We start from the raw sequence: 15129 nt of genomic DNA on the forward strand, positions 1-15129 counted from the left end.
ACTATAAGCATTAAAGAGTGAATAGAAAGACAAAGAACAAGATTTTTTCAGCATGAATGGAAGGTTTAAGGTCTAATCACAACTCTGGACTTTGACTAGTTCACTTTAAGGCCTTCATTTTATTTATTTATTTGTTTACATATGTAGAGGTGGACTTTGTGGTGATGGTTCCATCAGTTAAATGAAGTCATCTAGATCCTGAAGCAGCCCTTCACTATCACATGACCACCAGTATTTCTGACCTTGGGATGGTTTTTGATCTGCTCTTGTACTTCTTCAGATCAGAGCAACATGTGAAACAGATTCTATTTTACGTGATTACTTCAAAACTAAGCTCTTTTACTGTCATCATAGTGTTTGTATAAATTAGGAACCACAGCCAGATGACGTCTGAAAATACTTGAAACCTACTCCGAAAAAATGTAGGACTGCCTATTTTAGTAGAGAGCATTTTAGGACTACCACCGAAACTAACATTTTCAGTCTTCCTTATTTCTGCTCTTGGGGGTACAGCCAATCAGCACCAAAGAAAATGAATGGTCCTTGTTGATTGGCTGCTTTGTGAACACCAGCCAATAGAATCTCAGATAGTACCGTGTCTAGGTATTTCAGCTTCTCATGCTGCATTTTCATCTAAATGTTGTAAATATGGCAGTAGGAAAAAAAGCATACACAAATTTTCCATAAATAATTTAAGTCACATTCCACAGAAAAGACAAACAGCCAATAGGTGAATCCATGAACCATGGAGAGGCAGGGTTTATCTTTCCCTGATATTAAGATTCGTAATTGCGATATGAAAATTTTAAATGTAGAAACAATACACAAAAAAAATAAAAGAAAGCTGGAAGAAGGCACATACTTCATCACAGTATCAGTTATTTTGGGAATAAATATAGGGGCAAATCAACAAAAACACAATATATTATTTTATTTTCTCAACAAAGATAGCAACGTTGAATAAAATGCTTGTTTTTGCCGGCTTCAAAAGCAGACATCATTAAACACAAACATGTCGAGACGAATCAACAAAAGCAATTTTACAAACAAAGAACCTCATCAGAAGCCGAGACAACAAAAATGTGCCCTCAAAGCGAGCATGCGTTTCACACATGCCTACAGATAACAAATCTCTCATCTGGTGCTATAATGCAGTTTAGCCTCAGGTGTTAATGACCTCTGAGAGAAATTTCTTTGGTTTTCAGTCAAGCTTTGAATAAGACTACATGCTGAAGCTACCACTGATACCCGCTGGAGGCCAAAAGCTTTATTAACTCCAGTCAGTTAAAGCAATAAAACTGGAAAACATGTGCTGTATGTGGCGCTCAGCATTTGGCATGGAGGAAAATTGCACTTGCTTTGAAGTTCAAAACTAATAACTTTGCCACCTGAAAGAGTTAAACTACTCGAATCGCTCAGCGTGAAATGTCCAATTTTCCAATCGGCTGCAAAATCCTAACCCGCTGGTTTTTCTCAGAGAGTGACGTTTTCCTTAGAAGGAGAGGAAAATCTGCTGCTCAGCTCAAGTGCAACTTTTGTTCAACCTGTTTTCAGATGGAAACCACAGACATACAGGGTAATTTAACAATAAATATAATCATAAATCGTAACTCGGCACCGTCTGAGTTTTTTTTTTTTTTAAGTAATACAAATATTAAGCAGTCATTGCTACAGAGAGGATTTCTCTTGCATCTTGTGACATTTGTTAAAAAAATAAATAAATAAATGCTTGAGGTTTTGCTAATCCACTTCAGGAAAATGGTGTCAAGGGAAAATGGAACATTCCCAAACGTGCCCACGTCTTCAAAAACCTGGGAGAAAAAAAATGTGAATAAAAAAAGGACAAAGGAGGTTTTTTTCTTCTTCTATATATCTCAGTAGTCTTTGTCTATCTTATCACCATTATCTAAAGCAGTAGTATTCGTCTGATTCCACCCTGAGTTTCAGCGGCGACTTGGTGAAGGATTCGCCAGAGATTACAGCTTTATCCATTAAACGGTCGAGGTCCGTGGGCGAGGACGAGTCTCCAGGTAGGTCCTCTGCCAGAGTGTCCAGGTAGCTGCCAACGGACAGGCCGTCCAGGCCGTCGCCGTTTCCATCGTTCAGGCTGTTGAAGCTGCCCCGCAGGGAGGAACCGTCCTGGCTGTCCGATAGGCTGTACAAGCTGCCCGTCAGGCTGCCGTCCTGGCTCGTTGCGTCCCCCTTGTCCTCCATCATCCAGCGGATGGACTCGATGCCGTCGTTGATCGACATGAGCTGCTGCATGAGCTTCACGTCGATGGCTCGCAGGTTTGCCTGCGTGATGGAAATAGAACATTGTAATTCAACATGGCGTAAATACCAAGTTACACCTCAATGTTTAATGTGTTACAAGGGGAAAAAAAATGGAACTGGTCATCATCTAAATCGGCAAGTCTGAGCTGCACAATATATATTAAATCACAGGAGTCATCAGAGTACCAGTCTGCCATATCTTACTCATAAAGAATTGAGTAGGATTTGCACGATTTGGTTAAATAATGTATTATTACACCAATAAATTCTGCATGTAGATATTTATAGCTTGTTGAATGTCCAATTCACTGCCCTCGAATGTCACACTCGACTAAGAAAATGACTGTCTTAGTCATTTTCCTGACTAAGACAGTCAGGAAAATGTCTTAGTCATTTTCCTGACTAAGACATTTTTCTTAGTCAGGAAAATGTGGGTTAATTTTAATCAATAATGTAGTTTCCATTTGATACAATGCAGTCACATTTGCTCATTTACCAACAGAAGTTAAAGTCATTATCTATCTTCCACTCACTGTCAGTACGGTTATTTAATAATCATAAGACTGAGTTGATCCAAACAGGGAGCAGAACAGAAAAATAAATGTCAACAGGGGGCAGTAAAAGGTTTTCAGAAAATAATAGAATAAAAACTGTTCAGTAATAACAAGTATGTTATATGCTTAACTATAAAATAAACAGAATCTCATATGTAATGATTTGAGTGGATGAGTATAATATATAGTTGGTTGATGGATATGAAATGAAAACAAGGACAGAAGGACGAGTATGTAAGAAATATGCATGCCTGTTGGCAAAGCGGTGGACTGACCTTGAGCCTCACTTATGAGATAGATGATTCATAACCAAAGAAATTGCCAAAATTCTGATGTAACAATAATAAAAATGTCAACTTGAATAACATGTATTGGCAAAAAACAAAAAATAAATACTAATCAGTGCAAAATCTTGGCTTTCAACTCCACTCTAGTTACAGTGACTTAACTCCCCCCACAACTACAGTACAGACCAAAAGTTTGGACACACCTTCTAATTCAATGGGTTTTCTTTATTTTCATGACTATTTATAAGGCAAGAAATCCAACTTATTAACCTGACAGGGCTCACCTATGAAGTGAAAACCATTTCAGGTGACTACCTCTTGAAGCTCATCAAGAAAATGCAGAGTGTGTGCAAAGCAGTAATCACAGCAAAAGGTTGCTACTTTGAAGAAACTAGAATATAAGGGGTATTTTCAGTTGTTTTACACTTTTTTGTTTAGAGCATATTTCCACATGTGTTATTCATAGTTTTGATGCCTTCAGTGTGAATCTACAATGTCAATAGTCATGAAAATAAAGGAAACTCATTGAATTAAAAGGTGTGTCCAAACTTTTGGTCTGTACTGTATATTGGTTTCTTATATTTAGAAGGGAAAAACAAAAAGCAGGACGAACAAAACCATCACCACGACTTACTAACCAAACACTGGATCAAGTTGCAAAGCTCAGCTTAGACCTTGTAATGAGCAGATGCAGTTGGTGGCTGATGTTTTGTTTTTGTTTCCTCTTAACTGTTAGTGTTCTCATGGTTGGAACAGTCGGTGCTGTTTTGTTTAGACTATCAGCCTTTACTACGTGGCACAGACCACTAGCAGTTTCCTTCCACGATAATGATATATGCCAAACACAGAGGGACCATTGATTGAACTCTCTGGCATGACGAACCGTGCCACTGGGTGTGTGTGGGGGGGTGGAAGTGGACTGCATTTTTGCAGTATTTTACAGGGATTCCCCCGTCTGTGGGTGACAATCAGCGTGAATGAAAAACAACAAATGGGCAGCTGTTACATTCTGCCACCAGGACACGACAGCTCTTCTCTGTTCCTGCGAAACCGGTGGAAAATTTTCCATCAACATCTGTTTTAGGCCGTAGCATCCTGAACTTACGCCGTTTCTAAACTAATTGATTTGTTTACTTATATGGCAATGACTATTTGGGATTTTTGAGGGTTTGTCCTGTGGAGACGGCCAACTGAGATAATTGCAAGTGTAATAATATCCCTGACATTATAATAAATCAAATCCTAACAACACAAACTCTGTAGTGCCAGAACAGTCCACTGGTCATCTTACAGGGCTGCTTCACAGAGTAAAAACCCGGTCAACCAGACCATCTGCTCAGGAACCCTAATACTTTTGTGACCTTAGTCAGACTAAACAGTAGTCAGCTGTCTGGGAAAGCTCCTGTGTAGAACATGTGGGAATAAGTATCTCTGGGTGTACTTAAAACAAAAAAATAAGAGACAAAAAATGTATGACATCATCTAACTACCTTTATTAAAAACAAAACAGGCAGAAAGTATTGTTACAGTGGCTAATATGATAGTTATAATTATGTTACCTGTGACATTTTTATTGCTATTTTGATTTTGATACAAAGATCTAACCACAACACAGAACAAAGATCTGCTAAAATGAACTTTTTCAGTTTTTACAGAATGGCTGTCCATGTGTGTAACACATCTTAAAAAGGTTGTTGCTCAAAACATATTATTTTAGCTGAAATTAAACCATCTGATCATCCGTGGAAGTTAAAAATGAAGTTATTAAAATAAATTAAAAAACTGATTAATAACAACAAAATCGACAGGTTCAACAAATTCTATGAACAATAAGACTGGAAGAATACAGTAACTGCATCTTTTCTATCAGCAGGTCTGCCACTGCTGTTTGTGTCCCAATAACTTAATTTGTGATTACACTACAAGCTGAATTACCTCCTCAAAAACAGCTGTTTTAATTTGTTATTGGGATACCACAAATTTAATTAGCCCACACAACATTCTGATGTCATATATATTTTTTAGTTATTTTTATTTCAGAAGTTTACTATGTGTCATTTAAAGGGTGAATGCCGTATTTGTTTTAGTGCAGACTATCCTGTCTTGCTGTTTGAACCACATCACAGCCCTTCCTCCACCTGTTGCTATGCACTCCCATCAGCTGGCTGAAAGAAAGCCCTTATATTTATTTAGAAATATACCTGTTTATAAATTCCAAGAATAGTTGCCTTGATTTGTATTATCTTTAATATATTGCGTATCGTCAACCTGAGGTAAACATACATGTGATTCATTATTTTCATTCCTCTTAACATTTAGCAACAAATGGAACAAATATTTAAGCTTTTTTGTCTTTGCTACTTTTCTCTTATTAAACTTTTTGAAGAGTTCTCTAACCAAAACAGATTGTTTTGTTCTCAAACAAAAAAGTTACTTTAAGTAAGTTACAAACAAAAAATGGGTTTCAGTGTTACGACTCATTAAAAGGAAACTCATTTTAATGCAGGACGGAAGTTTGATTTAAAAAACATGAAGAGAAGAAGTTCTCTGCTCACCATCTCCTGTCTCAAGAACAGCATTTTATCCTGCAGCCTCTTCAGGTCCGTTGAATTTGCGCAGAATTTGCAGTTGGCTAAGTGAGGCGCAGCTGACTTGTCATGCTCGTGCCTGTCGCTGCGTCTCCCTCCCGCGAGAGACCGAACGAGACCGTCCGGAACTTTTCGACCCAACTTGGTCTCTATGTCCGTCAGGTCCGGAGAGCCGCTGCGCTCCTCGTCCATCGTCACTCTCCCAGAAAAGCCGCAGTAAGTGCTCTCACGGTGCGGCTCTAGGGAAAGTTAAACTGAGGCGCTATGGCTGTTAAGGAAGTCAAATACAACTCGTATGTGATCCGCAGCCACACCAGCAGACCTCCCATTGAAGCCTGTAACCAGTAGGAGGACAGTTTAACACCAGCATGCTCTCTGAGGACACTCCCATTACAAGAAGGGCTGTCTCTGAAACCAGACACCCGCCAGGTAAGTGCTGCCGCTTACACCTCGCTCCCTTGGGTGGAGAGAACACGCTTTATGAACAATGTGAACTTAGGAGTCCGTGTTTTCGTGTACCTCTCTCTCTACCTTGAAACAGAATGAGTAAATAAATAAAAAAATATGCAAATAGTGCGTGGCCTCCTTGTGACATTAAATAAAGGCCTATTTCCATATATTAATGGCTCTATCTACCTTTGGTCAAAAAGTTTAAAATCCAAAATAATTATACTCAATTTGTAGCTGAATTATGTTGCAATGCTCGCATTCTCCAAAAACAGTTTATCAGTTTTAATAATATATTGTAGCAAGGATGTCACCATGTTGTTTACACTGCAATGCATTGGTGCTTGGTCCGATTCTGTCACCTCAGTCCAGTCAAATAAACAATGAGTAAGGTTGTTAAGCCTTTTCAGTTTGAATCAGAGCTCGTTGAAATCGATGGGAATGAAGAAATCACAAGAGGTGATGAAGTTGAGGAGGACCAAGAGGAAAGAGTTGACGGGTGAAGCTGGTGTTTGTGCTGCTCTTGTCACCTTCAGCTTCATAAATGAAACGATGACTGACACGTAGCTCTGGTCGGACTGTATGATCCGGTATGTAAGTAGCTTTGTGTCCGATGAGGTAACAGCTGTTTAGGGTTTGATCTTCGGTCAGGTGTTGGGGCCCTGGTTTCACATCATGTAACATCACGAAGCAATGGCTCCGTTATCATTGAAAAGAGCTTCCAGCGTTTCCTGGCTCTCCCAGCGTCTTTCGCTCACTAGCTGGCAGTGGGGTTTAGGTTCTTTGTGGATGAAGACAGTTGGCATGGTACTTGGTTTTAGCTTGTGAGGCTAACGACCACCTGTTAGAGCAGGGGTCTCAAACTCCAGTCCTCGAGGGCCGCAGTCCTGCAACTTTTAGATGTGCCTCTGCTGCACCACACCTGAATAGAATAATTAGGTCATTAGCCAGGCTCTGGAAAACTGATCTACACAAGGAGGAGGTCATTAAGTCATTTCATTCCAGTGTTTTGTACCTGTGGAACATCTAAAAACTGCAGGACTGTGGCTCTCGAAGACTGGAGTTTGAGACCCCTGTGTTAGAGCCTTCATCAGTTTTGCTTGTACAAATGACTCAAAATCTTCTGGAGATAAATGTTGACGGCGCAGATGTAGGTTCTTTGGAAGTTGTATTCAGCTCTCTCCCACATTATTTTTTTTCAAATGGGAAATGATGAAGACTTACCTCACTATTTTTCTTTTTTTTTTTTAGTTACAGCCAACAGCGACACACTGTGGCATTGTCTAAATTTACACCAGTCAAAGGCAACATGATAAACAATTCAGATAAAGTTAGCCTTCCTGAACAGAAGGCTAACTTCTCTACAGAAGTTAGTATTTCCTTTATTTATCTACGGAGTAAGATAAATACAGGATCTGCTGGACTAATAAATTGTGTAAAACAATATATTCTTTAAAACAGTTGGGGTTTTGAAACCTGCATTGTGCTGATATAAGATGCAAAATGGGATGTTATTAATGAGGATTTTTGATATTCAGACCAACTTACAAGGGGCCCTGCTTTAAAACAGCAGTTGTTTGACAAGTAAAACCTGAAATGAAGTATTCTATATTGATGAAAGATGACCAAGAATAAAATTTATGAAAATATAATTTCTGCTTTTCTTTTCATTCTGTATTTAGACCACATTAGATAAGAAGCATATTAGAAAACCACTAAGCATAGATTTATCAAAAGTGAAAAGGCTCATTCAACAGATTTTTAAAAACAACTCATTTTGAATCTGCTTGTGAGAGTCAAAAGCAGAATCATGAGAGTGATGAAAGTCTAAACTTCCTTAAGTAAAAAAAAGAACAGACATTAAACTTTTGACTTAATTTCCTTTTAATTACCTCATGTTTTTTTATTAGCAACTTTAATACATTAGTTGGCTAAATAAGGTGTAAAAAACAACGTGCAACTCTTTTTGTAAATTCTGCGCAAGCAAGATTCTTAGAAATTGAGCAACAGCACCCTCTTGTGGGCATTTCTGCACCCTTAACTTGGACATGCTAGTTTCTCACTGGCAGAGATTGTTAAAAGCTGTGTTTATGACAAACCTTTGAGTGTATATTACAATTACATTTTACACCATGTAATAGGTTGGAAAGTAAATTACTTTAATATTCTTTACCTCATTATTTGACAGGGCATCATCTTGTATGAATTTTACTGGTTTTTCATTTTTTTAAAAAAACCCCAGCTTTTTCAATGCACAGTAAAAATTGCTGTGATTGCACAATGCAAAACAACATAAGTACAAAGAATTAGGAATTTTAACTTTTTAGGGGGTTGGGCATACCCACTGCAAGATTTCCTTTTTTTATGGAGAACTGAACAACATTGCTTTGTTGTTGGAAAAAACAGGAGAAAAGACACGTGTTGGGGCTGTGATCTCAGACTACAGATTGGCCTTTGTCGTCGTCATAGCGCTGGTACTGATCCCCGAGCAGAGGCTGGTGGCCCTCCATCTTGTGAGATCGGGCACGCACAGCACACGTGGTTGCTGCGAAGATGAGTGCCACCAACACGAGGGCGGCAACTATGGCTATGGTTATTATTTCAGTCAGGGAGAAAGGTGTGCCTAGAGGAACAAAAGCAGATGATTATTACTTTCAATGTGCTTAACATAGCCAAAATCTTTATATTATAACCACAAACTTCAATGTTTTTTTATTTTGATATTGTGTAACAGAAGGCAAAGAGAAGAACACATAACCTATGTTTTGGGATTTTCTTCTTTGCAAATAAAAATCTGCATTTGTATTCAACCCCCTTTACTCTAATACTATTTAATATAATCAAGTACTCCCATTTGCCAGTTGATACTTATGTCCCCACCAACTTTGCACATCTTGAGGCTAACATTTTTGCTCATTCACTTTTGTGGAATAGCTTAAATTAAATAAAATTAGATGGAGAGCATCTATAGAACTATGTTTTTAAGTCTTGCTACTGATTCTTAATTGGATTTATGTCCTGGATCAATCTACCAGATGCTTTGATCTGAACAATCCCATATGTTTGGGGGTTACAGTCTTGGAAGGTCAACCAATACAGCAATCTTAAATACTTTGCAGGCTCTTACAAGTTTTCTTCCAGAGTTATTTAATTCCATCAATCTTTACATCCCTGATAAACAAAAACTCACCTACAGCATAAAGCTGCCACCGCTGTGTTTCATTTTGATTCAGGGTGATAACTTTTGTTTTCTGTATTAGACAGTGTTTTTTGTATACCAAAATGCCATCTGACTTTGTTAATTTAACACAAATCCCAATAAATTACACATTTTGTGGTTGTAAAGCGGCAAATTCTAAAAACATTTAAGAAGTAGGCTTGCTTTTACAAGGAACTACAAGAGTAAATTAAAAAGAATTTGGCATACCTGGCCATTCAGCTTCATAAGAGTAACCCAGATTTTCGGGGGCAGTCACAAACATCTCTGCGTTTGTCACGGGAGGCCAGAAGGGTACCATGTTGTAACCCCTGTTATGACCAATAGGGGCGTTTTCTTCAGGATACACAGCTAAATCTGTTGGGAAAGTACTCAAGTAAGAGAAAAAAAATACTAAACATGCATAGACTGCATATCAGAATTAGTTGCTATGGCACCTGGACCGTGTCTCCTGAGCCATTCATCGAATATAGCGTCTGTAAAGGTGTGTAGCAAGACGAAGATGGGGTCATTGGGTGACAGGTGTGTCTGTCCTCCTGTTCCATTCAGGAACAAGTGAGCCAGGTTGTGGAGGCTCCTCACTATGGGGTCGTAGTTCCCCTTGGGGGCGCTGTAGCCTAACAAAACAACATGGGAGGCCTTCTAGTGACATATTATGTTCATGTAGTAAAGAGTAAGACATCACTGAGCTCTAATTCACCTTCGACTGTGTTCCTGAAGCTCTCAGAGGAGGTGGAGTAGAAAGGTGGTGTGTCGAAGGTGCTAACTTGTAGGCAGTCGGCCACGTCCTGGGGCTCTGGGAGACGCTGGACCATGGGCCTGTTGACGTTTCCTGCTGGGTTTCTCCTGATGGGAGAGGTCTCTGTGCCTGACAGAGAACAGAAAAACTAACCACTGGTGTCGCCATTTGCACACTTGTTGTTCTCTTCTGAAAGAATAAAGGGAATTTAGCGTGGTCATGAACACTTGTCTTACTGTTACAGATGGTTCCCAGCGTGTCATAGTCCTCAACACTCTCGCAAACGACCCTCCACTCCGAGAAGATGGAGTTGGGGCTTAGGGAATTTATGTCAAAGCTGCTCCTGGCTCCCATCAGGTCGTCTGTGCAGATGTCACATGTGTTCCCGCCGATGGCAAAGTTCCAGTAGGGCAGGGCGAAGGAGGGATCCTGCAGCATGTCCTGCATGACAGAAACAAGAGTCCAAAGTTGCAATAGGTTTTGTTGTATTATGTTCAAACCGGCAGATTAGAAGGGAAAAAATATAAAAAAAACATTTACCTGGCAGTAACTTCATATGAAGTTGATGATTATTACATTCTAAATTTGCAATTTACAGTATCTGGAAAAGCATTTTTAGATTGAGATGCCTTAAAAAACAGAGACTTGTTAGTCAGAAATGACTGATCGGTGGTCTTGCTTACTAGCCTGTGCATTCACCAGAGGCTCTGCTATGGCGGAGGACCTATAGAGCAGCAGGAGCCTACACAAGCATGACTGACAGTAATAAGACTCTCCTCCTGGTTCTAATTTGTTGTATCTGACTAGAAGAGGTGTAGTTCTGCAGATATCTGTAGGACCACTGACAGGAGGCAGAGGAGCTCTTTTTTTCACAGATTATCTGCCTCATTCTACTGTTAACACAGTTTTATCAAATATGTAAAAAAACATATTTTTGTGAAAGTGACCTACTGCAGCTTTAATTAAACTAGAAATAGGCCATCGACATTCTGATTTTAAGGTACTCTACCCCGTCTCTTGATACCTAGGAAAACAGAAATGTGGTGCCATGAGGATTTTACTGATTCAAAAGCAAAATAATACTTGAAGTAGACCTGATTTCATCTTTTATATGCACACAACCACCTTGACGCACATCAAAAAGGGCATATTTTTCCTTAAAACAGATAAGAATCATCCCCATGGTTCAAATGTAGGTTTTTGTTTTTCTCGTGTTTTTGTAGGATAGAAAGCTTCAGTGTTTCCCAAATTAGATTTTTCTCTAACTCTGTTTTGCCAGGTTTGAACAAAAGCCCCTAATTAAAGAGCTCAAGCAGCAAACCTGCACAGGATATAAGGATGGAGTTTCTCTGTAGGAGTCCAGTACTCTGCCAAGGTTTCAGCTCCACATGCCAAGCCCCATTTTCCACTCTCAGCTGTAACCCGCTTGTGAAAGGGATTATTAAAAATGTCTGGTACTGTATTTTCAAAAAAGGAAAACCCTTCTCACACAAGATTTTATTGTTTCAGGGAAAAAGATAGCGTGTAAATTCAGTGGAACCAAAGCCCATGGATTGTTTATAGTAGCATTTTGCACGCTGCTTGTTTATTAAGGCGTGACATTGGAAAGTCAATAAGGGTTTTCTGGTAACTACAGAGGACTGAAGATACATTCAGTAAAAATAAACAAGCAGAGGAAGAAAGCAACGAAGTGTATGAGCATAATCAATTAATATGTTTTATTAATTTCACCTCACCTGCATGTCTCGCTCAAGCTGCAGCAAATGGAACCTGTGCCAGGTGAGGAACCCGGGGCCTTCGTGAGAGAAGTCCACCCCGCCAAAGCTGGCCTGCCCAGCGCCCAGGAACGTCTTGCTGACAGAGTAGTAATGAGACCAAACAAAGTAGTTGTACACTGTGACGTTTTCAAACTGCGTGGTGTTCCCGCCAGGGCCGAAGATGTCCGAGTAGTGGCGCGTTGCGATCACCAGGTCAGGGTGCACTGTGCGCTTGGCCTGGTTCAGTGCGTTCACAAAGGCGCGCTTCTCTTCAGAGCTGAGCTGCATCACGTTTCTCCTCACTGTAGGGAAATAAAAAGATCGTTCTTAGTTGCGAGTTGATGCCATTTTGTAAAGAGACTCCATCATGTTAATAAGTCAGTTGTGAAACTAATATACTGTCTGCTCAAACACAGTGCATCCATTATGTAAAGCAGGAATCTCTCTTTTATTTAACAAATTTTTGTGGTTATTGTTATTTTATACACATATTAGAGTCAAATAAAGGTGGTCTAAACTGTCTTTCAAACTGGTTCCAGTCTGCATGCTCATTCTCATTATTGTGGGGAGATGAAAACGCAATTGACAGCTGACCACAATATTTATGAAAACAGGCAACAGTACATGTGATAAGTTGGTGTTGAAAGTACTTGTCAGCTTCAGCACAGAATGTCCACAATTTAACAGCAAAACAGTCATTTTAGGTATATCAGCTGCTGACAAACTTTGAAGGGGAGTAAGACAAATAAATTCACATGTCTATGAAATATTCAAATAAATACTAATATAACTGCATGGAGTGGTGGTTTTTGGTGCCCATGGCATAACCATTTGTTTGAACAAACCGTTTGTTTGTTTGACATTCCTTAGTTGCATGTCTAGTCAATGGATAGTGGACTCCCCTGGGTTAACTGTGTAGCCAGAGTATGAAAATGATGCTGAAGTTGATGCCTGAGTGTATTTTCAGATTAAGTGCTAAACTAAAGGGCTATTGCACTTTTTAAAAAGGAATTTGGATAAAATTTAATCATAGTTCAAAACCCTAAATAATTAGACTGAGCAAACCCGACCTGAGCTATTCTAGGTAGTATAAGGATGAAACCTTTAATCTATTTGTAAACAAGCACATAAGAAAAAAATATTGACGTTTTTAGACATTAGGACTACCTTATCAAAAGAAGTACAAAACCATCAGTATGTAGTTTTATTCAACTTAAAATGGACTATTTTATAGTTATTACAATTTCTATAAAATACAGTTTTTCCATTTCTGAAATCTTTATTTCAATGGTGAAAATAAGACCCAACATCAGTCAAACACATTGTTTTTGTTTTAAACGGATGTGGTAAAAACAAAAAAGTCACTTTTTCTTGATGTTTTGGGCATAAAAACATCAACTGTCTTCACACTAGAGGTTGTGTATGGTTGCAGCTGCACAGATGGAGGGGGCTCAACCTGGATAGAATTCATGCAAGAACTGCATTTAATGCGTGATTTACACGTGCAAATGTTTTTATAAATCACTGAAACATTTAGACAATTGTAGATAACACGTTTATTTTATTCATTTCCTTGAAAATATCACTTTTATGAGTCTGATAGTAGTGCTATATTTATCATGTTTTGATCCATTTACTCAGTTGTAGCACTTTTGGGCCTCGAATCCTTTCATGTTGTTTAATTTGATCTAAAATGATTAAATAAGTTTCAGCAATTTTAAATGGAGAGAAATTATATTGTTTTAATTGAAACTCACCGACGGAAATCCTTTGATCACAGTTGGCTCCGGTCCATCCGTGTCTGCAGCGACCGCAGTTGTACCCGCTGAAGTTCCCGGTGCATTGGCAGGTGCGGTTGAAAAATCGGACCGGCCACCGTTCCCGGTCGTCCCGACCGTCGTGGGGATACTGCGGCCCGTGCGGCCGCGCGTCGGTCGCGATGGACACGCACTGTCCGCGCCCCGCGCTAGAACCGCAGGGGTCCCCGGGGAATCCGGCGGGCGCCGGGCAACACTGTCCGCTCCTGAGCCCCTCCGGTGTTGTGCACTCTCTGGGGAACTGGGCGCTCACCACCACCGCGCACACCAGCATAGAAACACAGTACGGCCACAGTCTCCAAAACATGATGTCACCAGATTTTTACGCACGGGTGCTTCTGGATTTGACTCAGTTTGTGACCCTTTTTACACCTGAAAATTACAATCCTAACTTTTTACTCCAAAAATAAAAGTTCATTACTTAGCACACCAGAGCTTCAGCCAATATGAGTGATTGTAAAAAAAAAAAAAAACTGCCCCTCTTCGCTTGCCCATGCAGGCCTCTTTCTTGTCTTTCCCCCCAAAACACTGGAGCGTTGACCTTAAATACCAGATTAGCGCATGACTACCAGGATTTTCTGACTCCCGCGTGATTCCCTCGCATAACATCACATTTCCTACGGGAGGAAAGGGAAGGTAGTGTGATCCGGTCATGCAGAGTATTGTTCTTCTAAAAGTCATTGGGTGAAAGCAGCTTCTGAAAAGAATCAAAAAGAAATACCAGCGTGAATGAGAAAAGGCTTTTACTTTCTGCATACCTGACCTGCTATAACTCTGCCACGGATGAAAATATTGACAAAGTAAAATTAAAATGAAACGAACTTATACGACAGTAAATACGTTTATTTAATGAGAAATGCAAGAATGCAACTCTAAAATATCTTAAAACTTTGTGTTTACAAAAAAAGAAGTCATATTTGAGATCACTTGACCTCTCACTAAAGCCCCTCTTTTTGTTTCCCCTCCCCATTAGAGCATGTGAGACATTAGAGCACAAATGGCATTCACAAAGAAAAAAAAATCTCCTAATACAAAACTCTTTTTATTCTTTAAGTGCTTATAATCTCAGACCCAAACTGGTGTTTGTGTGTTTCTGTGTGGTAGACCAAAACAAAACACAATTTAGTAATGAAGGTAGAGAAAATGAGGCATGGGTTTAAAAAAATAAAATAAAAGAAGTGTGGGCATGTATTTTAAAAAATAAAAATAGTAAAGATTAATAAGTTTTTTAGGTTCAGCTAAAAATATCCCTGTTATGTTATATATATATATATATATATATATATAAAAAAGATTTGGTTTAAAATATACCATTTCGTCTGTTAACAGTGCCACGGAAACAGTAAACGTCTACACTATCCTTTACGCTGGGTTGAAAGCGTGATCTTCAACACAGCGTTATTATTGCAAACGAACCACCAAAACAAAATCTAGTCAGTTATTTTTTCA

At 39.2% G+C, this 15129-nt stretch overlaps 2 protein-coding genes across 2 annotated transcripts; both read right to left on the bottom strand.

Annotated features, from left to right (window-relative positions):
* Positions 1-908: 908 nt before the first annotated feature.
* On the bottom strand, positions 909-7082 carry lurap1l (leucine rich adaptor protein 1 like). The gene is made up of 2 exons (XM_032583552.1): positions 5671-7082; positions 909-2295 (listed from the first exon to the last, which is right to left on the bottom strand). The coding sequence occupies exons 1-2, from the start codon at positions 5893-5895 to the stop codon at positions 1903-1905; spliced, it is 618 nt and encodes a 205-aa protein (XP_032439443.1). The 5' UTR covers positions 5896-7082; the 3' UTR covers positions 909-1902.
* A 931-nt stretch (positions 7083-8013) lies between these two features.
* LOC116732941 (5,6-dihydroxyindole-2-carboxylic acid oxidase) lies at positions 8014-14207 on the bottom strand. The gene is made up of 7 exons (XM_032583553.1): positions 13621-14207; positions 11843-12165; positions 10343-10547; positions 10068-10235; positions 9805-9984; positions 9578-9724; positions 8014-8773 (listed from the first exon to the last, which is right to left on the bottom strand). Exons 1-7 carry the CDS (start codon positions 13985-13987, stop codon positions 8586-8588), a joined length of 1578 nt encoding a protein of 525 aa, XP_032439444.1. The 5' UTR covers positions 13988-14207; the 3' UTR covers positions 8014-8585.
* Positions 14208-15129: the final 922 nt, after the last annotated feature.

Source organism: Xiphophorus hellerii, chromosome 14 (assembly GCF_003331165.1).
Source record: "Xiphophorus hellerii strain 12219 chromosome 14, Xiphophorus_hellerii-4.1, whole genome shotgun sequence".
NCBI lineage: Eukaryota > Metazoa > Chordata > Actinopteri > Cyprinodontiformes > Poeciliidae > Xiphophorus > Xiphophorus hellerii.